Below are 18,408 nucleotides of genomic sequence, written 5' to 3' on the forward strand. Positions count from 1 at the left end.
TTTAGAATCATCATAAGTTCGAAGCATATAATGGGAACAAGGAACATACAAGGCTTTCATTCATGTGAGATTCCTCTCATTATCCAAAGAGAAACTTATATAAAATAATAGAGACATACTCAACATGTGTTTGGCAAAAAATAGCATACTTCTTACTGCAACATCCATGAAAGAAAAAAATAAAGGGGACATACATTGAGCTGTAGGTCATCTGTCCACTGGCCTATCAGATGGTAGCCTGGTGTGGAGGTATTTGTGGTTTGATATTGAAAGATGTCATAACGTCCTGGTGCATCACCATTCTTATTAAACATCACTGGAGTGCCAGCACTACCTAAGAAAAGATGTGAAGCAGAAGAAAAGAGAAACCAGGCAAAACTTTTTTTATATAAAAAACAAAACCTTGCTTTGTTTTATTTGCATGAGCATGACTGACAAGCATTAATTAATTTCCTCATTTGTTTCAATTTCAAGCTATCCAATAACAAGATTCTCTTGACAATAGATAGAGAAATTAAACATAAAAGACTAAATGAAGCAATAATGAAAAAAAGGACATTAAAAGAACATATTTAAGAAAAAAAATAATAAAAATGGGAGACATAATTTTAACCTGGTAAAAAGAAATATCAACATAAACCAATCCAAACACTGGAAAAATGATCAATCGTGCCAGTTTAAAGTTTTTGAAAGCTGAAATTAAACTTTCCCAGCAATTCCTATCAGCAGTATTATATGGTCATTTTTAAAATGCTCTTCCTCTATATCCCTTTTTGATTAATAACCATAGCCATGTGCTTTTTGCTGAATAAAGAAATTAAAAAATATCAGTAACTGTCCTGTTTCTGTTTTAAGTTATATGTAGGACAGGTTATGTGACATTTCTCCCTTCTATTACAGAAAAGGATTTTTTTAAAGTAAAAATCAGAACTTCAGATTTTTGGGGTTTCCTATCAAAAATATATATATATTTGCTTCACAGAGATACAGCCAGCAGAAGATAGCCTTGGTGTGACAAATCTTGACCAGAATCCAGAAATAGCTTAATTTTCCAAAATTTGTTCTTATTCTATCAACCCCCACACTTATGGAAGAAAAAATGCCCACATAGAAAATAATCCATGTGTTTGGCTTATTTTAAACTCACAAATTTATTATTTTGGCAGACAGTTTCTAAAACATTGCTAATTATTCATAGATACTGTTGGAATATAATAATTCGATTAAGAAATGTAATTACAACAATAGAAAGCAGTACAAATTTAAAAAGTATAAAAAGAAAAAGAAAAATGTGCAGAATAGAAAGAAAATGATAAAGAAAGAAAGAAAATAAGAAGATACAGTCGCAAAGAAAAAGAAATATATAAAGAAATTATATTCCACATTCATCACAAGTATAAACAATTTTAGTAAGTTACAACTTTATCTTAAGTTACAACAAATTATCTCCTCCTCCCATACCTCAACTCTTATCTATAATCAAATCCTTGAAACTTAGCTATTTCACTTCTGATGTCAGCAAAAAAAATCAGCAAAAATTGGTTAAACTTAACCAATATAATAACAACTATTTTAGCCTCGATCAAATTCTATGTTGCTCCCTTTACTCCTAACAATCCTAATCCTTAGATCCTTCAAGTAATGTCATTGAACATGATTTCTTTCGTTTTTTTATTTGTTCCACCTCACAATATTCATCAAAACTTTAACAAGCCTCTTTTGGAAATCTAGTATAGGAAAATTATCCAAGTCAACTTCTTAGTTTGTTGTTTTTTTAAATTATAAAGGTATCAAGAGTCCTCCACTCCTCTGATCGCAATAGAATGCCTTATGCCACCAGGCTTTAAATTTTGGACCTGGACAACCTAGAACTACGCCCCCTATGGTCTGACCTAAGTTTAGTACACAAAATTGTCTACTGCAACGTCCTACCTGTCAATGACTACTTCAGCTTCAACCACAATAATACATGGGCAAACAATAGATACAAACTCAAAGTAAACCGCTCCAAACTCGATTGCAGAAAATACAACTTCAGCAACAGAGTGGTCAATGCCTGAAATGCACTACCTGACTCTGTTGTTACATCATCAAACTCCCATAACTTTAACCTTAGACTGTCTACTGTTGACGTCACCCCATTCCTTAGAGGTGCATAAGCACACCAGCGTGCCTACCGTCCCTGACCTACTGTTCCCACTTATTTGTACTCATTAAATATGTATATACTTATACCTGTTTATACTTATATGTTTATATGTTATGTTCATACTTATACTTGTTTTCTCATGCATGCTTGACAAACTAAAAAAATAAAAAAATAAAAAAATAAAAAAATAAATAAATAAATAAATAAATAAATAAATAAATAAATAAAATCAACCAGTTTCTTTTGAATGTCCAGTGTCGCATCTTTTTCCATGTCATTCTTGCAGTCCATCATTTTTAAATCCACTTTCAAATCATTCCAATTCTTGTCAAATATTGGTCCTCTTTCATAAAATCTTTCAGATTTTACGAAAGATTGGTCTGTTTATAGAGGCAGACACTATTAAAATTAACTTCTGGGTGCATTCTTCAAAAATATTCTTCAATATATCCAATATTAAAACATTTTTTAATTCTGTAATTATAAATTGAGCTTGAGTATTCTTCTCCTTTAACTGAAAATTTTAATTCCTTTTAGCTCCTTTTAGTATCCAATGTTTTATGTTTAGTCTTATCTTATGTTTTTATTTTAAAAAATAGAAACAAAAGCATTTTCCACAGGAAGGCTTCTTTATAACTAATTCCAAAATCTTATTTCAAATTTATCTGGAGTCTTAGTCCATTTGTAACATTTTAAAATCAAAATTTTAATCATCCCTTTTTTGTTTATTCCAAATTACTCACCTGGTGCTGTGAAACCTGTCAATGTAAATGTTCCTAATAAATGAAAAACATTTAACAAACAATTTCGGAAATTCATTAGAAAGGAAGTATGCAAACTTATTGTCTGTTCAGAGGTGTCACCCACAGTTTGAGCAAGATTCCTATTTTCTCATTTCTGAGAGCTTTAAATCTACCATTGCTTTTCAGTCACCTCACAAGGAGCAGCTGTCTGGAGCACTTATGCACTATCTCAGATCCTCTTCTTGTCTAGAGAGGAAATTATTATTCCACCATAGTATTTAGCTCCACATTTGAGGAGCCATCTTCAGTTCACCATTTCTTCCCTGGATAACTCTTTCTCCAAGAATATTATATATATATAATAATATATAATATATAATACACACACACACACACACACATATAAGACCCTGTCTTATATTTTTTTGAATCCTGAAATAAGCGCTTGACCTTATTGCCATGTGCTCAAAAGCCCAATTCAGCTTATTATTAGGGGATGTCTTATTTTGGGGAAAAGAGGATATACAGTGTGTATGTGTGTGTGTGTGTGTGTGTGTGTGTGTGTATATATATATATATATATATATATATATATATATATATATATATATATATATGATGATAAAAGTTTGTAAAGGCAGTAGTAATGTCATTTTATAAAAGGAAAAAACTGACACCTGCCATTATAAATAAATGAGTGCATCCTGTAGCAAAATCTATGCAAACGAAGACATAATATGTTATTTATTAGAAGACCAATGTTTAGATAACATAAAATTCTTATTTATATAGACATTGTGGTGAACTAAAACAATGACACATTTTTAACAGAATATGAAAGGAAGAAAGGAAAGATTGCACAGGAGATAGATGTTCATGCTGAGAGCAGGAACTATTGTAGTAAGCTAACACATCCCATTCTATTGTTAGAGCTTGACTAAATCTTTAAACTAAACCTCTGTCAGAAGGGAGCCAGAGGAGCAGTCCATCACAACAGCTACTCAATGTTACTTGACAAATTTGGGTTGAATAAATATATTTTATTTGACCTCCACTGATCATCTAGAGTGCTATATTCCTGAGTTGGGTATAAACTGTGGGAAAAGAAGGTGCAGATGCAGCTTTTGAAATTCATACTAAAAGTGACTTCTATTACTCTTTGACCTTAATTTACTTCTAGAATTTAATAAATTATGTTACACTTAAATAAATTCAAAAAGCCAACAATTCTGGCCTTAATTCCTCCCTTTTACATAATTAACAAATGTTGACATTAAAAACTTCCTTCCTTAGGTTTGTCCATACAACCTCCCGGCTCTGAAGTCAAGATGACTATTAATAATTTGCTGAGGATGTGTCTTCATAGCAGAGACACCATCAATCATTATCACAATCATCATCATCATCATCTCTAAGCAGAAATGTTAAGAACCTCCAAAGTATAGTGCAAAAATATTCAAACAGCAATTAGCAGGTATTGGGGGGGAGGGAAGGAGGAGAATGGAGGAGCTCTCAAAATGCTTTTTAAAAATAATGTTTTGTTATTTATTGTTGTTTCTTCTACTTTTTAAATAGTTGTTTCCATTTTATAACCTTCAAGCCTTTGTATATTGACATATATTATTTTTCTTTGTTTTCTTTGTTTGTAAATTTTACTTAAGTAATAGAAAAAGATGTTAAAAATTCAAAAACTTCAATAGCAATAGCACTCAGATGAATTTTTTATATAATTGTATTGGCTTCTGAAATATTTCCATTTTATTTTATTCATATGTTTAATTATTTATAGATTCATATACAGTATACTGCTGCACAGCCCTCTCTAAGAGGTTTACAGAGCCAATATATTGCCCCCAACAATTGGGGTCCTCATTTTACCAACCTTGGAAGGATGGAAGGCTGAGTCAACCTTGAGCCGGTGAGAATTGAACCCCTGGCAGTCAGCAGGATTAGCTTGCAATACTGCATTCCAACCACTGCGCCACCACGGCTCCTTAATACGTTTTAGATTACATCATTTTCAATAAGAAATAATTTTTCAGAAATGACTTCATTTAATTTATGTAGAATAAATGGTGAGATTGCTGGGATGAAGTAGAATTAATGCTTCATTTAAATACATGTTTTTATAACACCCAATAATTGTTCCATTTGGGAAAGAAGTTATTGCATACATTAACTTAATTTTGAGATTCAGTATTTTTAGATGTTTGTATTCTTTTGAAGTGTATTCCTATCACATGGGAATTGACTTCTGAATAAGAAAGAAGATTTTCTGTACCTTACTTATAACTAATTGATGTATTGTTCAGCATTGGAAAGAGAAATATATGGCTCCAACTATTCAATGGTCTGCAGAATTCATCAGCATACGTAGATTATCTATGAATGACTACTATGAATTATAGCCTCCATTTATTGAAATATTTATTGTACAACTTTACATACATAGGTTTGTCTGTGCATATAAACCCTATATGTTTGGTATTTTTTTCTTTCTCTTCCCTCTCCCCTTCTTTTATAATTACATGTATACATCCATGCCTGTTTCTGCCTTAGCTGGCAGAAAGAATGGAACCTTTCTGGCAATCAGTTTCTTTCCTTTTTTGATCTCAAGTACAAATAATGACTCATGCAAGCTAATCCACAACGGTGTTATTCCTGCCATTTCCCATCACTTGTCTTCCAACCTTTTTTTTCTTAACGTGATGATCGTTCACCCTTTTTTCCCCTCCAACCTTCTCTTATCAAAACCAAGAAATCAATTCTACAAAAAGATTAAACAATTTATTCATTATTTATATTAGCTATAGTAATAGAATCCTGCAAGTCTCCCACAATGCTTTATTCCCTCAATCCTCGGTAACTACTCATATGATTTAGGGTAGTGTCTGTCTGAGTCTCTTGTGTATACCCACTTCTTCTTTTGGACTTAAATCACATCTTTCCCATTGCTGCTTTTCCAAAGGATCTGGCCTATTCCTGCAAGTCCTTTTCCTTACTCTCTGAAACAGACTAACTGCATCCATTTTATACATATAGGATTGTAAATGTATATATTATGACAATAAAAATACCACAACAGTGAAGACGAACAACAAGCAACATGGTTTTGAAAGTACAATCATTACCAACAGGTTGTAAATACATAATAATATTCATTCACAAATCTAATAAAATAGTGTTGAGTCCCATTTCTTTTGGTGTTTTAAAACTGAGGATGCATAATATAATTAATAATAAAAGAATGGTATAGAATAGAATGGAGTGGAGTGGAGTAGGGTGGGGTTGGGTGGGGTGGAGGAGAGTGGAGTGGAGTAGAGTAGAGTAGAACGGAACAGGAGAATAGAGTAGAGTAGAGTAGAGTAGAGTAGAGTAGAGTAGAGTAGAGTAGAATAGAATAGAATAGAATAGAATAGAATAGAATAGAATAGAATAGAATAGAATAAATATAAATAATTTTTATCCCATCTTACTTTATTCTCTTCTTCAACCTAATGTCCCCACAACAACTCTCTTATGAGGTGGATTGGGCTGAGAGAGATTGACAGGTCCAAAGTCATCCAGCCCACTTTCACACCTAAGGTGGGACTAGAACTCATAGTCTTCTGGTTTCTGGCATGGTGCCTTAATCACTAGACAAAATTGGCTATCTATCTCCTATTACATTTTTAATTAGCCATATGATAATAAGAAAGTTGTTAGACAAAAATAAATTCCAGAAAGTTACAAAATAATAATAATAATAATAATAATAATAATAATAATAATAATAATAATAATAATAATAATAATAATAATAATAATAATTTTATTTCTATACCGCCCTTCTCCCGAAGGACTCAGGGCGGTGTACAGCCTATTTAAAAACAGAATCAACATCAATTTAAAATAATTTAAAAATATTAAATAAATTCCCATGGTAAACCTGAACAAAATAACTCTTCAGCAAGCAACACATTTTGCACTACATCCCATCATTATTATTAGGTTAATAAAGTATTGGTTAACCAGTTATTTAGGATTATTAAGGTGAAATAAGAGGGCAATATAAGAACACAGACTCACCATTGAAGTTAACAGTGCGTATATATCTCAGTAGCTTCTTGCCCCCTGCATGTTCCATCTCTGGGCAGATCCCAGAATAATCGCTGCACAGATCCTTGTTCATCTGATGCAGGGCATGAGCCATGGCATAAACAGCATCGATCACAAACTGCACTCTACCCTCCTGTTCATAGTGGGAATCTTTTCCGATCCTTTCCTGTCCTACACATTTAAGGATACAGACAGAGATAGGGGAGATTTTGATGAACATCAGATAAAAGCATTAAGTCTATATCAAAAATAATGGATGTGAATGAGAAAAAATAGTAGTTATTTGAAAAGGACAGTCTTTAAAAAATTCTAAAATGAAATCCATAATGAGACATATCATTTCAGGAAATACTGAAGAAATGATTTTGAAGCCAAATAAGCAATACTTGGGGGATCTCTCTCTCTCTCTCTCTCTCTCTCTCTCTCTCTCTCTCTCTCTCTCTCTCTCTCTCTCTTTCTCTCTCTCTCTCTCTCTCATCTAGTACAAAGCTTTATCAGAAAGATGAGCAGCATATTAATTTAATAAATAAAAATAAATAAAAATAAACAAAGGAATCCATCTGCCCATGGAGGCTATCAGTCACATGGAGTTAGTGCTTATGAAGAGTTTATGAACATTTGCGTCTGATATTCAAAAACTAAATTTAGTTTTTCTAATCTAAAGGTAAAAATCCATAATAACACCCAAACTGATAGTTCTTTGTGGGATCATTGTTAAACAAATAAAATAATAAAATAAAATAAAATGTATACCTCCTCCCTGTGCACTTTGCTTTTCTCACCATCCTGCTTAGTTTTACTTTAGTTGAATGTTTAAATTTAAGATCTTTATTTATTGTTTTAATGTTTTACACTGTATTTTATTCATTGTCTGCAAGCTGCCTAGAGTTGCCTTTGGCAAGATGGGTGGATAGGTAGATAGGTAGGTAGGTAGGTAGGTAGGTAAGTAGGTAGACAGACAGACAGACAGACAGACACCTAATCATAACAGAAAGTATTTGTCTGAAAAGAAAGATTTTTTTCATTCATTCATTTAGCAAAGTACACATTATTCCAAAATTGTACACTTTGCATGCTCTTCAATCAAAGCCACTAAATGAAGATCTTGCCAAAATGCAAAATTATTTCTGTGTCTATGTCTTTCCTTTCTTAATCCAGAATAAATAAAATAGCTTTGGGATATACAGAATGCCAATGAAATATTCATTTGCAAGGCAGTCCATGTTTCTCCATTTTTTTGCAGAGGAAATTGTAACAATCATTTCTTGGATACCACAAGTGCTGATTCTAAAACTAATTATATTTTTTAAAAAAAATACAAAAATGGAGAAAACACTGTAACCTTTCCATGTTCACAGATTCTTCTGTTAAATGGCTTTTCAGGACAGACAACGGTCTTGTCTGCTTTGGTGGACAATTCACACTGAACTTTCTTTTTCTAGGCTGCACTCCTTAAATAGAGAATCTCATGAGGAAAATCAAACGCCATTTGTTACGGCGAAATAATTTGCAGAAGATCGAAATCGGGATCCCTCTGTGGCTAGAAATATTCACTTCATCAACTTTTCTTTACAAAAGTCACTCATTCTCCATTCATCTGTAAAATATACTATCCATCATCATGGACAATGAGCTAAATATAGTACATGTTCTCCAAAAGCATTGCTGCATGGTTAATAATTAAATCACATTCTAACATAGAATAATAAACTTGGGGGGAGAGGGGAGAAAGAATATTATACCGTATTTTCCGGCGTATAAGACGACTTTTTAACACATGAAAATCTTCTCAAAAGTCGGGTGTCATCTTATACGCCGAGTGTCGTTCTCCTGTAACCAGGCAGACCAGCCCGAAAGGCTCTGACGAGCCTTAAATGGCTCTGGTGATCCCAGCTCTGACAATCCCAGCTGAGTTCCCTGCAACTCAGCTGGGATCGCCAGAAACCATGTAAAAGGAAAAAAGTTTTTTCCCTTTTACTATGAGGATCCAAGCTCTGACGATCCCAGCTGAGTTCCCTGCAACTCAGCTGGGATCGCCAGAAACCATGTAAAAGGAAAAAAGTTTTCCCCCTCTAGCTTGCTTACCTCAGCTGCTAATCGCAATGCTTGCCTTGCTTCGCTTGCCTGAATCTATTCCATCAGCAAGCAACTCCGTGCCTGCAATCAAGCAAGCAGGGAGTTGTAGACTTCAACTCCCAGAATTCCTCAGCCAGCAAAGCAAAGCTGGCTGAGGAATTCTGGGAGTTGAAGTCTACAAGTCTTAAAGTTGCCAAGGTTGGAGACCCCTGTTCTATTGGGTAAGTTTTTTCCCCCTTTGGGAGCTTTAAAAAAAATAGCCAATTGGGGTTTTTTTAGTTGTTCTTTTTTAGACCTAGCCATTTAAAGTTCAGGAAGTTTTAAATTTAGCTTTCATATAAAAATAAAAATAAAATAAAATAAAATAATATTTGTGCAGCTTTCTGAGATTTAGTGTGTTTCTGTAGTGTTTCACTCTAACTACACAAACACACAAAATCTCCCAAAGCTGTATGTGGAATTTTGTGTGTGTAAAGTGTGAAAGTTGGTTTTTTGGACTTTTTGTGGCTGTGTGAGGTTCTTGCTTGTTGCAGGGGCCATTTTGGGTCTAGCACAGCTGCTTTTACATTGTGGGTGAGCCAGTTGTGTTGTGTGTGTGTAGAGTGTGAAAGTTTTTTGGGGGGCTTTTTGTGGCTGTGTGAGGTTCTTGCTTGTTGCAGGGGCCATTTTGGGACTAGCACAGCTGCTTTTACATTGTAGGTAAGCCAGTTGATGTTTTTTAATTTTTATTTGGTGTGCATTGGAAGAGGGGTAGTCTTATATGGCGAGTATAGCCCAAACCCTATATTTTAACAGGAAAAGTTGGGGGTCGTCTTATACGCCCAGTCGTCTTATACGCCGGAAAATACGGTATTCTTAAACTGTTTTGGGGAGCTTCTTTTTCTGAAATACATGTTCTACACATTAAAACATTTTGCCAGCAGACTGAATAGAGAACCAGCTCTGACCCCAGGACTGGGATGATAGAATGGCTATTCTTGTTTTTCAAGACTTTCAGTGGCCATCTGAGGTATTGCTTTAGAGAAAGCTCCACTCTGTCTGTGAGGCTGGACTTAGGAGATCAGATAACAATGTAGTTTCAGAGAACCAAGCGGGGAAAAAAAGAACTTTAGGGATTTTAAAAATAATTTCTACATTAAAATACTTTCTACACTGCGGTTTTCTCATGATTGTCAATGAATCTTATTTTGAACATGAGCTCCGAGTAGAGCCAGGTGGCTTCAAAAACTAATCCCAATTGAATCAGATACTTTAAAAATCATACGATTACATCTGACAACTTACAACCACAATTGGGACCAGAAATTTGGTCATTAATTGAGTCAGAACTGATTATGACCTTTTTTTGCTGTGATTATTAAGCAAATCATGTAGCTATTAAATGAATTTGGCTTTCCCATTGACTTTGCTTGATGGAAGCCAGCTGGGAAGCTTGTAAATAGTGATCATGTGATCTATCATGCTGTAATCCCCGGAATGCTGTAATCATTGTAAATATACGCCAGTTGCCAAGTCCCAAATTTTGATCACATGACCATGAGGATACTGAGACATTGTAAGTTCAAGGACTGCAATAAGTATGATGACTAGACTTTTTTCAGAACCATCTTAATTTTGGCCATTAAATGAAAGGTTGTAGGTTGAGGACTACTTATATGCATTTTTAAAATATAGTTCTTTTTGCAGATATCATATCTCTATTTCTTTATTCCTTTGAATCTTTGTATCAACATTGGAATAGTTCCTATTTAAAGTAGGTCATATTAAAGGCTAATGACTCTCCTATTTTGCTTGTTCTTTCCAAATGATGATGGGGAGCACTCCTCTTTGTCCTCTCCAGAATATGTCAAATTAGACATAGACATAGGGTTGGAAGGGACCTTGGAGGTCTTCTAGTCCAACCCCCTGCTTGAGCAGGTGACCCAATACCATTTCAGATAACTGGTTGTCCAGAATCTTTTTGAAAGCCATCCAAAAATGGAGCACAGACAACCTTTGAAGTCAGGCGATTCCATTGGTTGATTTAGGAAATTTCTCCTTAGTTCTAGGTTGCTTGTCTCCCTGGTTAGTTTCCAATCATTGTTTCTTGTCTCACCTTTGGGTGTTTTGGAAATTAGTTTGACCCCCCTCATCTTTGTAGGAGCCTCTCAAATATTGGAACAGTTCTATCATGTCACCCCAGTCTTTTCATTAGATTAGATATATCCAATTCCTGTAACCGTTCTTCATATGTTTTAGACTCCAGCCTCCTAATCATTCTTTTTGCTCTTCTCTGCACTTTTTCCAGAGTCTCAACATCTTTTTTATACTGTGGTAACCAGAACTGGATACAGTATTGCAAGTGCAACTAAGATTTTGTAAAGCAGTACTAGAACTTCACATGATCTTGATTCTAACCCTCTATTAATGCAGCCTAGAATTGCATTGGCTGTTTTTGGCTGTTGCCACTAGGAGTCTAAGATCCCACTCATGTATTATTATTTGTACTTAACATGTTTAATAAAACTAAAGGTTTATGTTTGTCTTGTTATCAGAGGTAAATCATGTTGCCTGAATCAATCTCTTCAGTATAAACCTCTTGCTACACTTATTGTGGTGAATCCAAATTATCTCGCACAGAGCAAGATTAGGCCATCAGCAAGTTTCTTCAGTACTTTGAATGTAAGTGAACTAGTTTTAAGGTTGCCTGGTGGATACATAATCCATTTTCTCTGGATAACATCTAGTTTGTCAAAGTCCTTTGAATACAAAATGTTTTGTTGTGATCTCACTAGTATAGTGTTAAATAGAATTATTACCTCTCATAAATGAAACTCCCTTAAGTTTTTCTTCCAGCAGATGCATGGTATTATTTTCTTATGTTCAGTTTAGAATGATTTAAGACATATGTATTGCTAGCAAGCTAAAATTCTGCATCATTTAATGTTGATACCTAGATGTCCTTTCATATTTTTCTTGGGTTTGGTTCAATGTATCAAACTATCAAAATCACACTGGAGATCCAAGAATCAAGATTCCATCTAAAAAAGGATCTTCTCAATTCTATCCAGTCTTAACAGTCCAATTCTGTTACATCAACAATCCATCCGTTTCTTTGTCACTAAAATGCTGATTGAGTTCAGGGATATTCTTAGAAATCTTTTTTTAATGAAGGCCTGGGTGGGTAAGGCTTAGATATCTCATGCAGAATTGTCATATATTTTGTCAACAGTTCTCTAAATGTTAGTCACAAAGGCCATCAGCAATTTACCTTGCATTAATCAAACCATTAACATCGCTCAAAGCAAGTCTGAATATAAACCTACAAAGGACAAAATATTATTTGTGAGGTTAGTTTCAAGTTCCTCAGGGAATTAGATGATTGAAATTGCCAACTTTTCTTCTTCCAGTAATGTTTTTCATATCAAGAAAAAATATGTTTTGATCTTTTTACTTGACCTTCATTTACATGATTTTCTTTTTAATTCATGGAAATTATATTTCCCCTCCTAATAATTTTTGCTTTCAATCTACTATATTGTACATTAAAGGGATATTTTTGTACAGTTCCAACTTCTAATACCACCTGGGGTATCTATGATAAATTTGTGATATCTTGGAGACTACAAAGGCTAATTGCTCATCAAGAAGCTCTTTCTGCAATCAGGAAGATAGTGCCTATTCTGAAACCAGCACATACCACATTCCATTTCTTTTTTTAAAAAAACACATTATCAGTAAAGTAAAAACACATCTGAGTTCACGGTATCAAATTGGTGGCCCACAGACTGGATTTGTCATGCACTGGCCACACCCACCCCAGCTCCACAAAGGGAAAAAATGTCACGATATGTCACATGGCGGCAATGTGATGCCGCGAGTTTGACACCTGTGTGCTAGACAATAAGTAAAATGTAAATAAGATTATTGTAGCCACAGACATAACATACATAATATACAATAAAATAATAGTAGCATAGTAAGAGTGCAAAATGAAATAATTAAAAAAAATGATATTAGAATGTAAAAACTAGATAAAGCTGTAGGTACAACTAAGAACTCCTGTGTTTATTTTTAAGTTTGAATGACAACAGAGCATCAGAGACAACCTGGTTGCTAACACTTGGAAGCATGTTTGCAAGAAGATAGATCAATTGTTTGAGGTCCATCAATAAGAAAAGTCTGCATGGATCTGAACCATAGTATTTGCTTTCAAATTATAAAGACAAATTCTAACTCAATTTGACCAAGAACTTTGGTATTTCCCAAAATTAAGGGAATTTAATAAAGAATTTGTCTTTATAATAAGTTTTACACTATCTGATACAAAGGCTGTAGAAAAGTTTATTTATTTATTTGTATCTTGCCTTTATCATTTTTATAAATAACTCAAGACAATGAGCATATCCAACACAACTTTCTGCTCCTATTTTCTCGTGCAACAACAACCCTGTGAGAGATGAGTTTAGCTGAGAGAGAATGAATCACCCAGCTGGCTTTCACAGCTAAAGCAGAACTTGAACTCACAGCCTCCTGCATTCCATCCTGATGCCTTAACCACTAGACCAAACTGTCTCTCTGTGTAGATGGATGGGAAAATGTGCATCAGCATGTTTGCCCTTAAAGAAAATGTAGTTATTTTGAATAATATGAGGATTTAGATCTCAGCTCAGATGTTTGCATACTGGAGAAAATTTTTTAGGAGTTAGGAACTATCTGCAAATTAGGATGTACATGTCAATTTCCAAACATTAGGGGTGCTCAAAACTTGTGACGTGTCTTGGGGATTGTAAAAATATTTTGGTTACTTTAATATAGCTTAGATGTGCTTAATAAGTAACTACATAACTATCATAACTTTTTAACATTTTGTTTGTTTCATTCTGCATTGCTCAGATAATGTGTCATAGCCAGCAACAATTTTTGGAGGGCAGGAATTCTGCCCCCACCCATCCTATGCAGAGGTGAGTTTCAGCTGGTTCTGATCAGTTCTGGAGAACCGGTAGCAGAAAGTTTGAGTAGTTCGGCGAACCGGTAGTAAAAATTCTGACTGGCCCCACCCCCATCTTTTCTCTGCTTCCCGAGTCCCAGCTGATCGGGAGGAAATGGGGATTTTACAGTAACCTTCCCCTGCCAGGCCCACCAAGCCACGTCCACCAAACCACGCCCACAGAACCGGTAGTAAAAAAATTTGAAACCCACCACTGATCCTATGTACTCTCTCACCACTATCCAAAGTTGAAAAGTGATATCTGGGGTCTGGGTGGATTTTCCTACTGCAGTTTTAAATTAATCTTTCCTTCCTTATGTCATTTTAAATATTCTTGTCCATTTTGACTGGTGTATTTTATTTGACTAATCCTAGCATTTCTTCTATTTCACAGAGGCAAGAATGACCTCTCAAATGAGTCAATGGCTACCATCGTCTCTTAGAGCAGTTTTTCTTAATCTTTGCAAGTTTAAGATGTGTGGACTTCAATTCCCTGAATCCCCCAACCAGAATGTCAGGAATTCTATTATAGAGACAGGCTCTAACAATAATTTTCTAAAGAGTTTGGTTTAAAACTTGGCAGCATTTTGTATTATTATTATTATTATCATTATTTACTTCAAGACCTCAGTGCCTTCTGCCGTGCCCTTAAAACCCAATTTTTCCAGCAAGCTGGGCTGGCTTAAGAAGAAATTTTTAAATGTTTTAATTGGTTTATGATTTTTAATTTTTGGGCCAAATTTATATATATTTTAATTGTTTTTTAATATTTGTATTTCATGTTCTTAATTCTGGCTGTGAGTCCTCAGGGACAAGGGCGGTATATAAATTGGAAATAAAATAAATAAAATAAATAAATAAATTTATTAATGGCATGAATATGGGACAGAATCATCTTAAGGATACAGCAAGGATATGTCCATAGATTAAGCAATTACATTAAGCAATGCTTACTTTATATACTTAAGAAATGACAATGTATTTAGATGTTTTACTGCTACAAAGGAGATCAGATAGCAATAGCAATAGCACTTAGACTTATATACCGCTTCATAGTGTGCTTTATAGCCTCCTCTAAGCAGTTAAGAGAGTCAGCATATTGCCCCCAACAGTCTGGGTCCTCATTTGACGAACCTCGAAAAGATAGAAGGCTGAGTCAACCTTGAGTCCTTCATAATCAAACTCCTGAAGTGAGCAGTGAGTCAGCCTGCAATACTGCATTCTAACCACTGCAGCACCATGGCTGAGATGCCTGCATACTCATTACTTAATTGATTTAATCAAGCATATAGAACTCATGACGCATATGTGCAAAGGCCCATTCTTTCTGAATCCTCCCAGCCTCTCGCACTTAATTAAATGTCAAGAGAAGGTATCATGAGGAATCAGTTCCTATGAAGCATTTTAGATAGGAATAGCTGAGAGTGATGAATAAAATAAGAAACAAATAAGCATTTTAAACCAAAATAAAATGTGCAAGCCCCCCACATAAGTATTTCATTGCTTGAGATATACTAAAAGAGGACAGATATTTACTTTGAGCCTTCATGTGGGTAAGATGTATTCTGATGGGCAAGCTTAGAGTGCAAATAAGCTCAAAAGTCTGCATCTGAAATATTTCCTTTAAGGTCAGTAGAAAAGTTCAGTCATGACATGACCACAAGCGCTGCCTTTAAAGTTATCACTCACAGTGTACATAATGAGGCAAAACTTGCCCTCAAGCATGAAAGCACAACTCGTGTTATGTTTAAGAGGACATCAACATATTTGTCAAATGAGACAAGCCACAGGGTTGCATAAGAGAACTCTGAGGTTCATTTTTATTTGCTTCAGGGATTTGGCATTGCTGTTTCTTTTTGGACATATTTTTTCATTAATAAGTCTAATAAACATAAATACTTGTTGTATTTAGCATGCAGATTTTTTTTTTAAAAAAAGAAGAATGAAGGGAAAATATGATAGCATTCTATAAAATCTGCCCTGTGAAAGAAAATAAGAATGAGAAAAGGACAAGGACCAATGCAATGAAAGTAAAGTAAAGAGATTGAGGCTGAATTTCTGGAAGAATTCATGATAGTAAGAATTGCTAAATAGAGGAAGACTCTGTCTAGTACAGGGTTTGGCTTCACCCTGCTGAGGTTAAATTGAGCAGGACTACATAACTAAGAATATTCCTTCCAAGTCATATTATCTTATGATTCCCTGGGTAGATTAATAACTCATTCAGCCTCTGTCTGCATCACAGAATTTGTAAAATAGAGAAGAATTATAGCTTTACTTGCCTATAGTTCTTCAATCTATTGCTCCATAGCTGTCTAATATAGTTGAAAGAGGAATACAGAGGCTTAATGTTATGTGTCTGCAACAACTGGCCCATTCTGAATGAAGAAGTTAGTTTCTCAGTTTGCTCCTTGCTCAGAATGGTGGCAATAAAATTTGTGCAAAGTAGCCTAGAGAAAGTAATCAAGGGGAAGAAAAAGAGGAAAATGAAGATTCAGATGATCCCAAGGGACGGTGTTTCAATATTAGCCATACATTAAAATAACTGATTTGAAAAGGTGTAAATGAATGGGAAAATGTGCATTAGCATATTTGTCCTTAAAAAAATGTCACTGAATTGAATAATATGAGAATTTAGATTTCACCTAAGATGTTAGCCCGCTGGAGAAAGTTTATAGGAAGATTTTTAAAATAATTTATTTCCTTTAGCTATCTATATATTGACCATAGTAAGATCTTTCTACTTGACCCAAAGAAAGAAAAAAAAAAGCTTCTGACTTAAGAGGTAGGATTAATATATTTACTTATTTTGGGGAAAAACGTATCTCAACAATAGCTAAAAGTCTTTGGAGATTCTCAGTCACCCAGGTCATGGTTGTCCCAAAGGTGCTTTTTCAGGAGGCAACTGAACTTTCTTGTTTGTTTGTTTGTTTTTTGGTTGAAGATGTTTCACTTCTCATCCAAGAAGTTTCTTCATCTCAGACTGGATGGTGGGAAATGGAAGGATTTATATTCCTTGACTGAATGGTGGGGAATGACCAACTATCTGCAAGGAATATAAATCCTTCCGTTCCCCACCATCCAGTCAGAGCTGAAGAAGCTTCTTGGATAAGAAGTGTAACATCTTCAAAGAAAAAAAGGAAAAGGGAAAGGAAAAAATCAAGGAAGTCCAGTTGCCTCCTGAAAAAGCACCTTTGGGTTCCTCAGCAAATCCACTTTCAAACTAAATCATTCAAAATAGCATGCATGCAGAAACTGACTTAACCCCATTCCCTCAATAAATAATAAAAGTCAACACTTTAAGATAAATATCAATAAGCAAAGACTAAGATTAACAAAAAAACATCTCTAAAAGTAAACAGTAATGTCAGAATCCTGAGGCACATAGAAATGAACCTCTTAGAATAGTCAGATCCATATTTTTAGGACTACAATAGAGATTTATCTCATGCATCCCTGTGGTTTGCTAAAGGTAAAGACATAATATTGTCAGGTTATAATTGTAACTATAATTCATTATGTTGCATCTTTTAAAGAATTATTTTGAAGTCTCTATGTATGGGGATATGGAAGTTATTCAGAGTCCTTTGGGACTGGAGTAGCACACACACACAAAAAAATCCAGTCAGTCAGTCAACTGTGAAGCCTTTCAAAAATTCAGAATTTATTTTACATTTTTTAAACTGATATTTCCCTACAGATCAAACAATGTTAGATAAATTAAGTAGGAATTCTCATTTATTGGTAAAATGGGGGAGGGAAACTGTGAAGGAATAAGTTATTTAGTATAACATATCTATAAAATAAATTAGAAGAGCTAGTTTGGTTTAGTCAATTAAGGCTAGCCAGAAACTGAGAAACCGTAAGTTCTCGTCCCATCTTAGGCCCAAGCCAACTGAATGACTTTGAGTCAATTATTCTCTATCAGCCCTAAGAAGAGGACAATCTAAACTTCTAAAGTTCTAAAAACTTGCCAAGAAACCTGCAGGGACTTGTCCAGTCCCTTGCCAGACACTGAGTCAAAGGCACTAAAATAGACAAATGAATAAAGATGCATGAGATGAATACATACTGTACAGTTAAAAACAATGGTCATTTTCACTTAACAAACAAAAGTAAAAATGTATTTGGGTCACAGAGAACTTAGAACACATCTGCACACTTTTATATTGCATCTGTTTGTAGAAGCAGTGAAATCCGCTTACCTTCACTACTGGTTCAGGAACGAGAGTGTGAGCCTCTTCTGCACATGCACAGAGCCTGTGCATGTGCAGAGGGTAAAAAATGGAATGTAATGACGTCCTGGCGGGTGCGCAGAGTCTCCTGCTGCCGGCACTACCGGTTCGCGCAAGCCGGATAGGTCCGGCTGGATT

General features: G+C 34.8%; 1 protein-coding gene across 3 annotated transcripts in view; it reads right to left on the reverse strand.

Annotated features, from left to right (window-relative positions):
- Positions 1 to 18,408, reverse strand: part of GRM7 (glutamate metabotropic receptor 7) — a 496,237-nt gene that overhangs the window by 139,567 nt on the left and 338,262 nt on the right. For all 3 annotated transcript variants that reach the window (XM_034431643.3, XM_034431644.3, XM_034431645.3), the window contains exons 6-7: positions 6,961 to 7,161; positions 195 to 334 (exon numbers count right to left, since the gene is read on the reverse strand). In XM_034431643.3, the coding sequence (XP_034287534.1) occupies positions 195 to 334; positions 6,961 to 7,161 (341 nt within the window). The remainder of the gene's footprint in view (positions 1 to 194; positions 335 to 6,960; positions 7,162 to 18,408) is intronic.

This window comes from Pantherophis guttatus, chromosome 2 (genome assembly GCF_059756535.1).
Source record: "Pantherophis guttatus breed Tessera chromosome 2, ASM5975653v1, whole genome shotgun sequence".
In the NCBI taxonomy this organism is placed as follows: Eukaryota; Metazoa; Chordata; class Lepidosauria; order Squamata; family Colubridae; genus Pantherophis; species Pantherophis guttatus.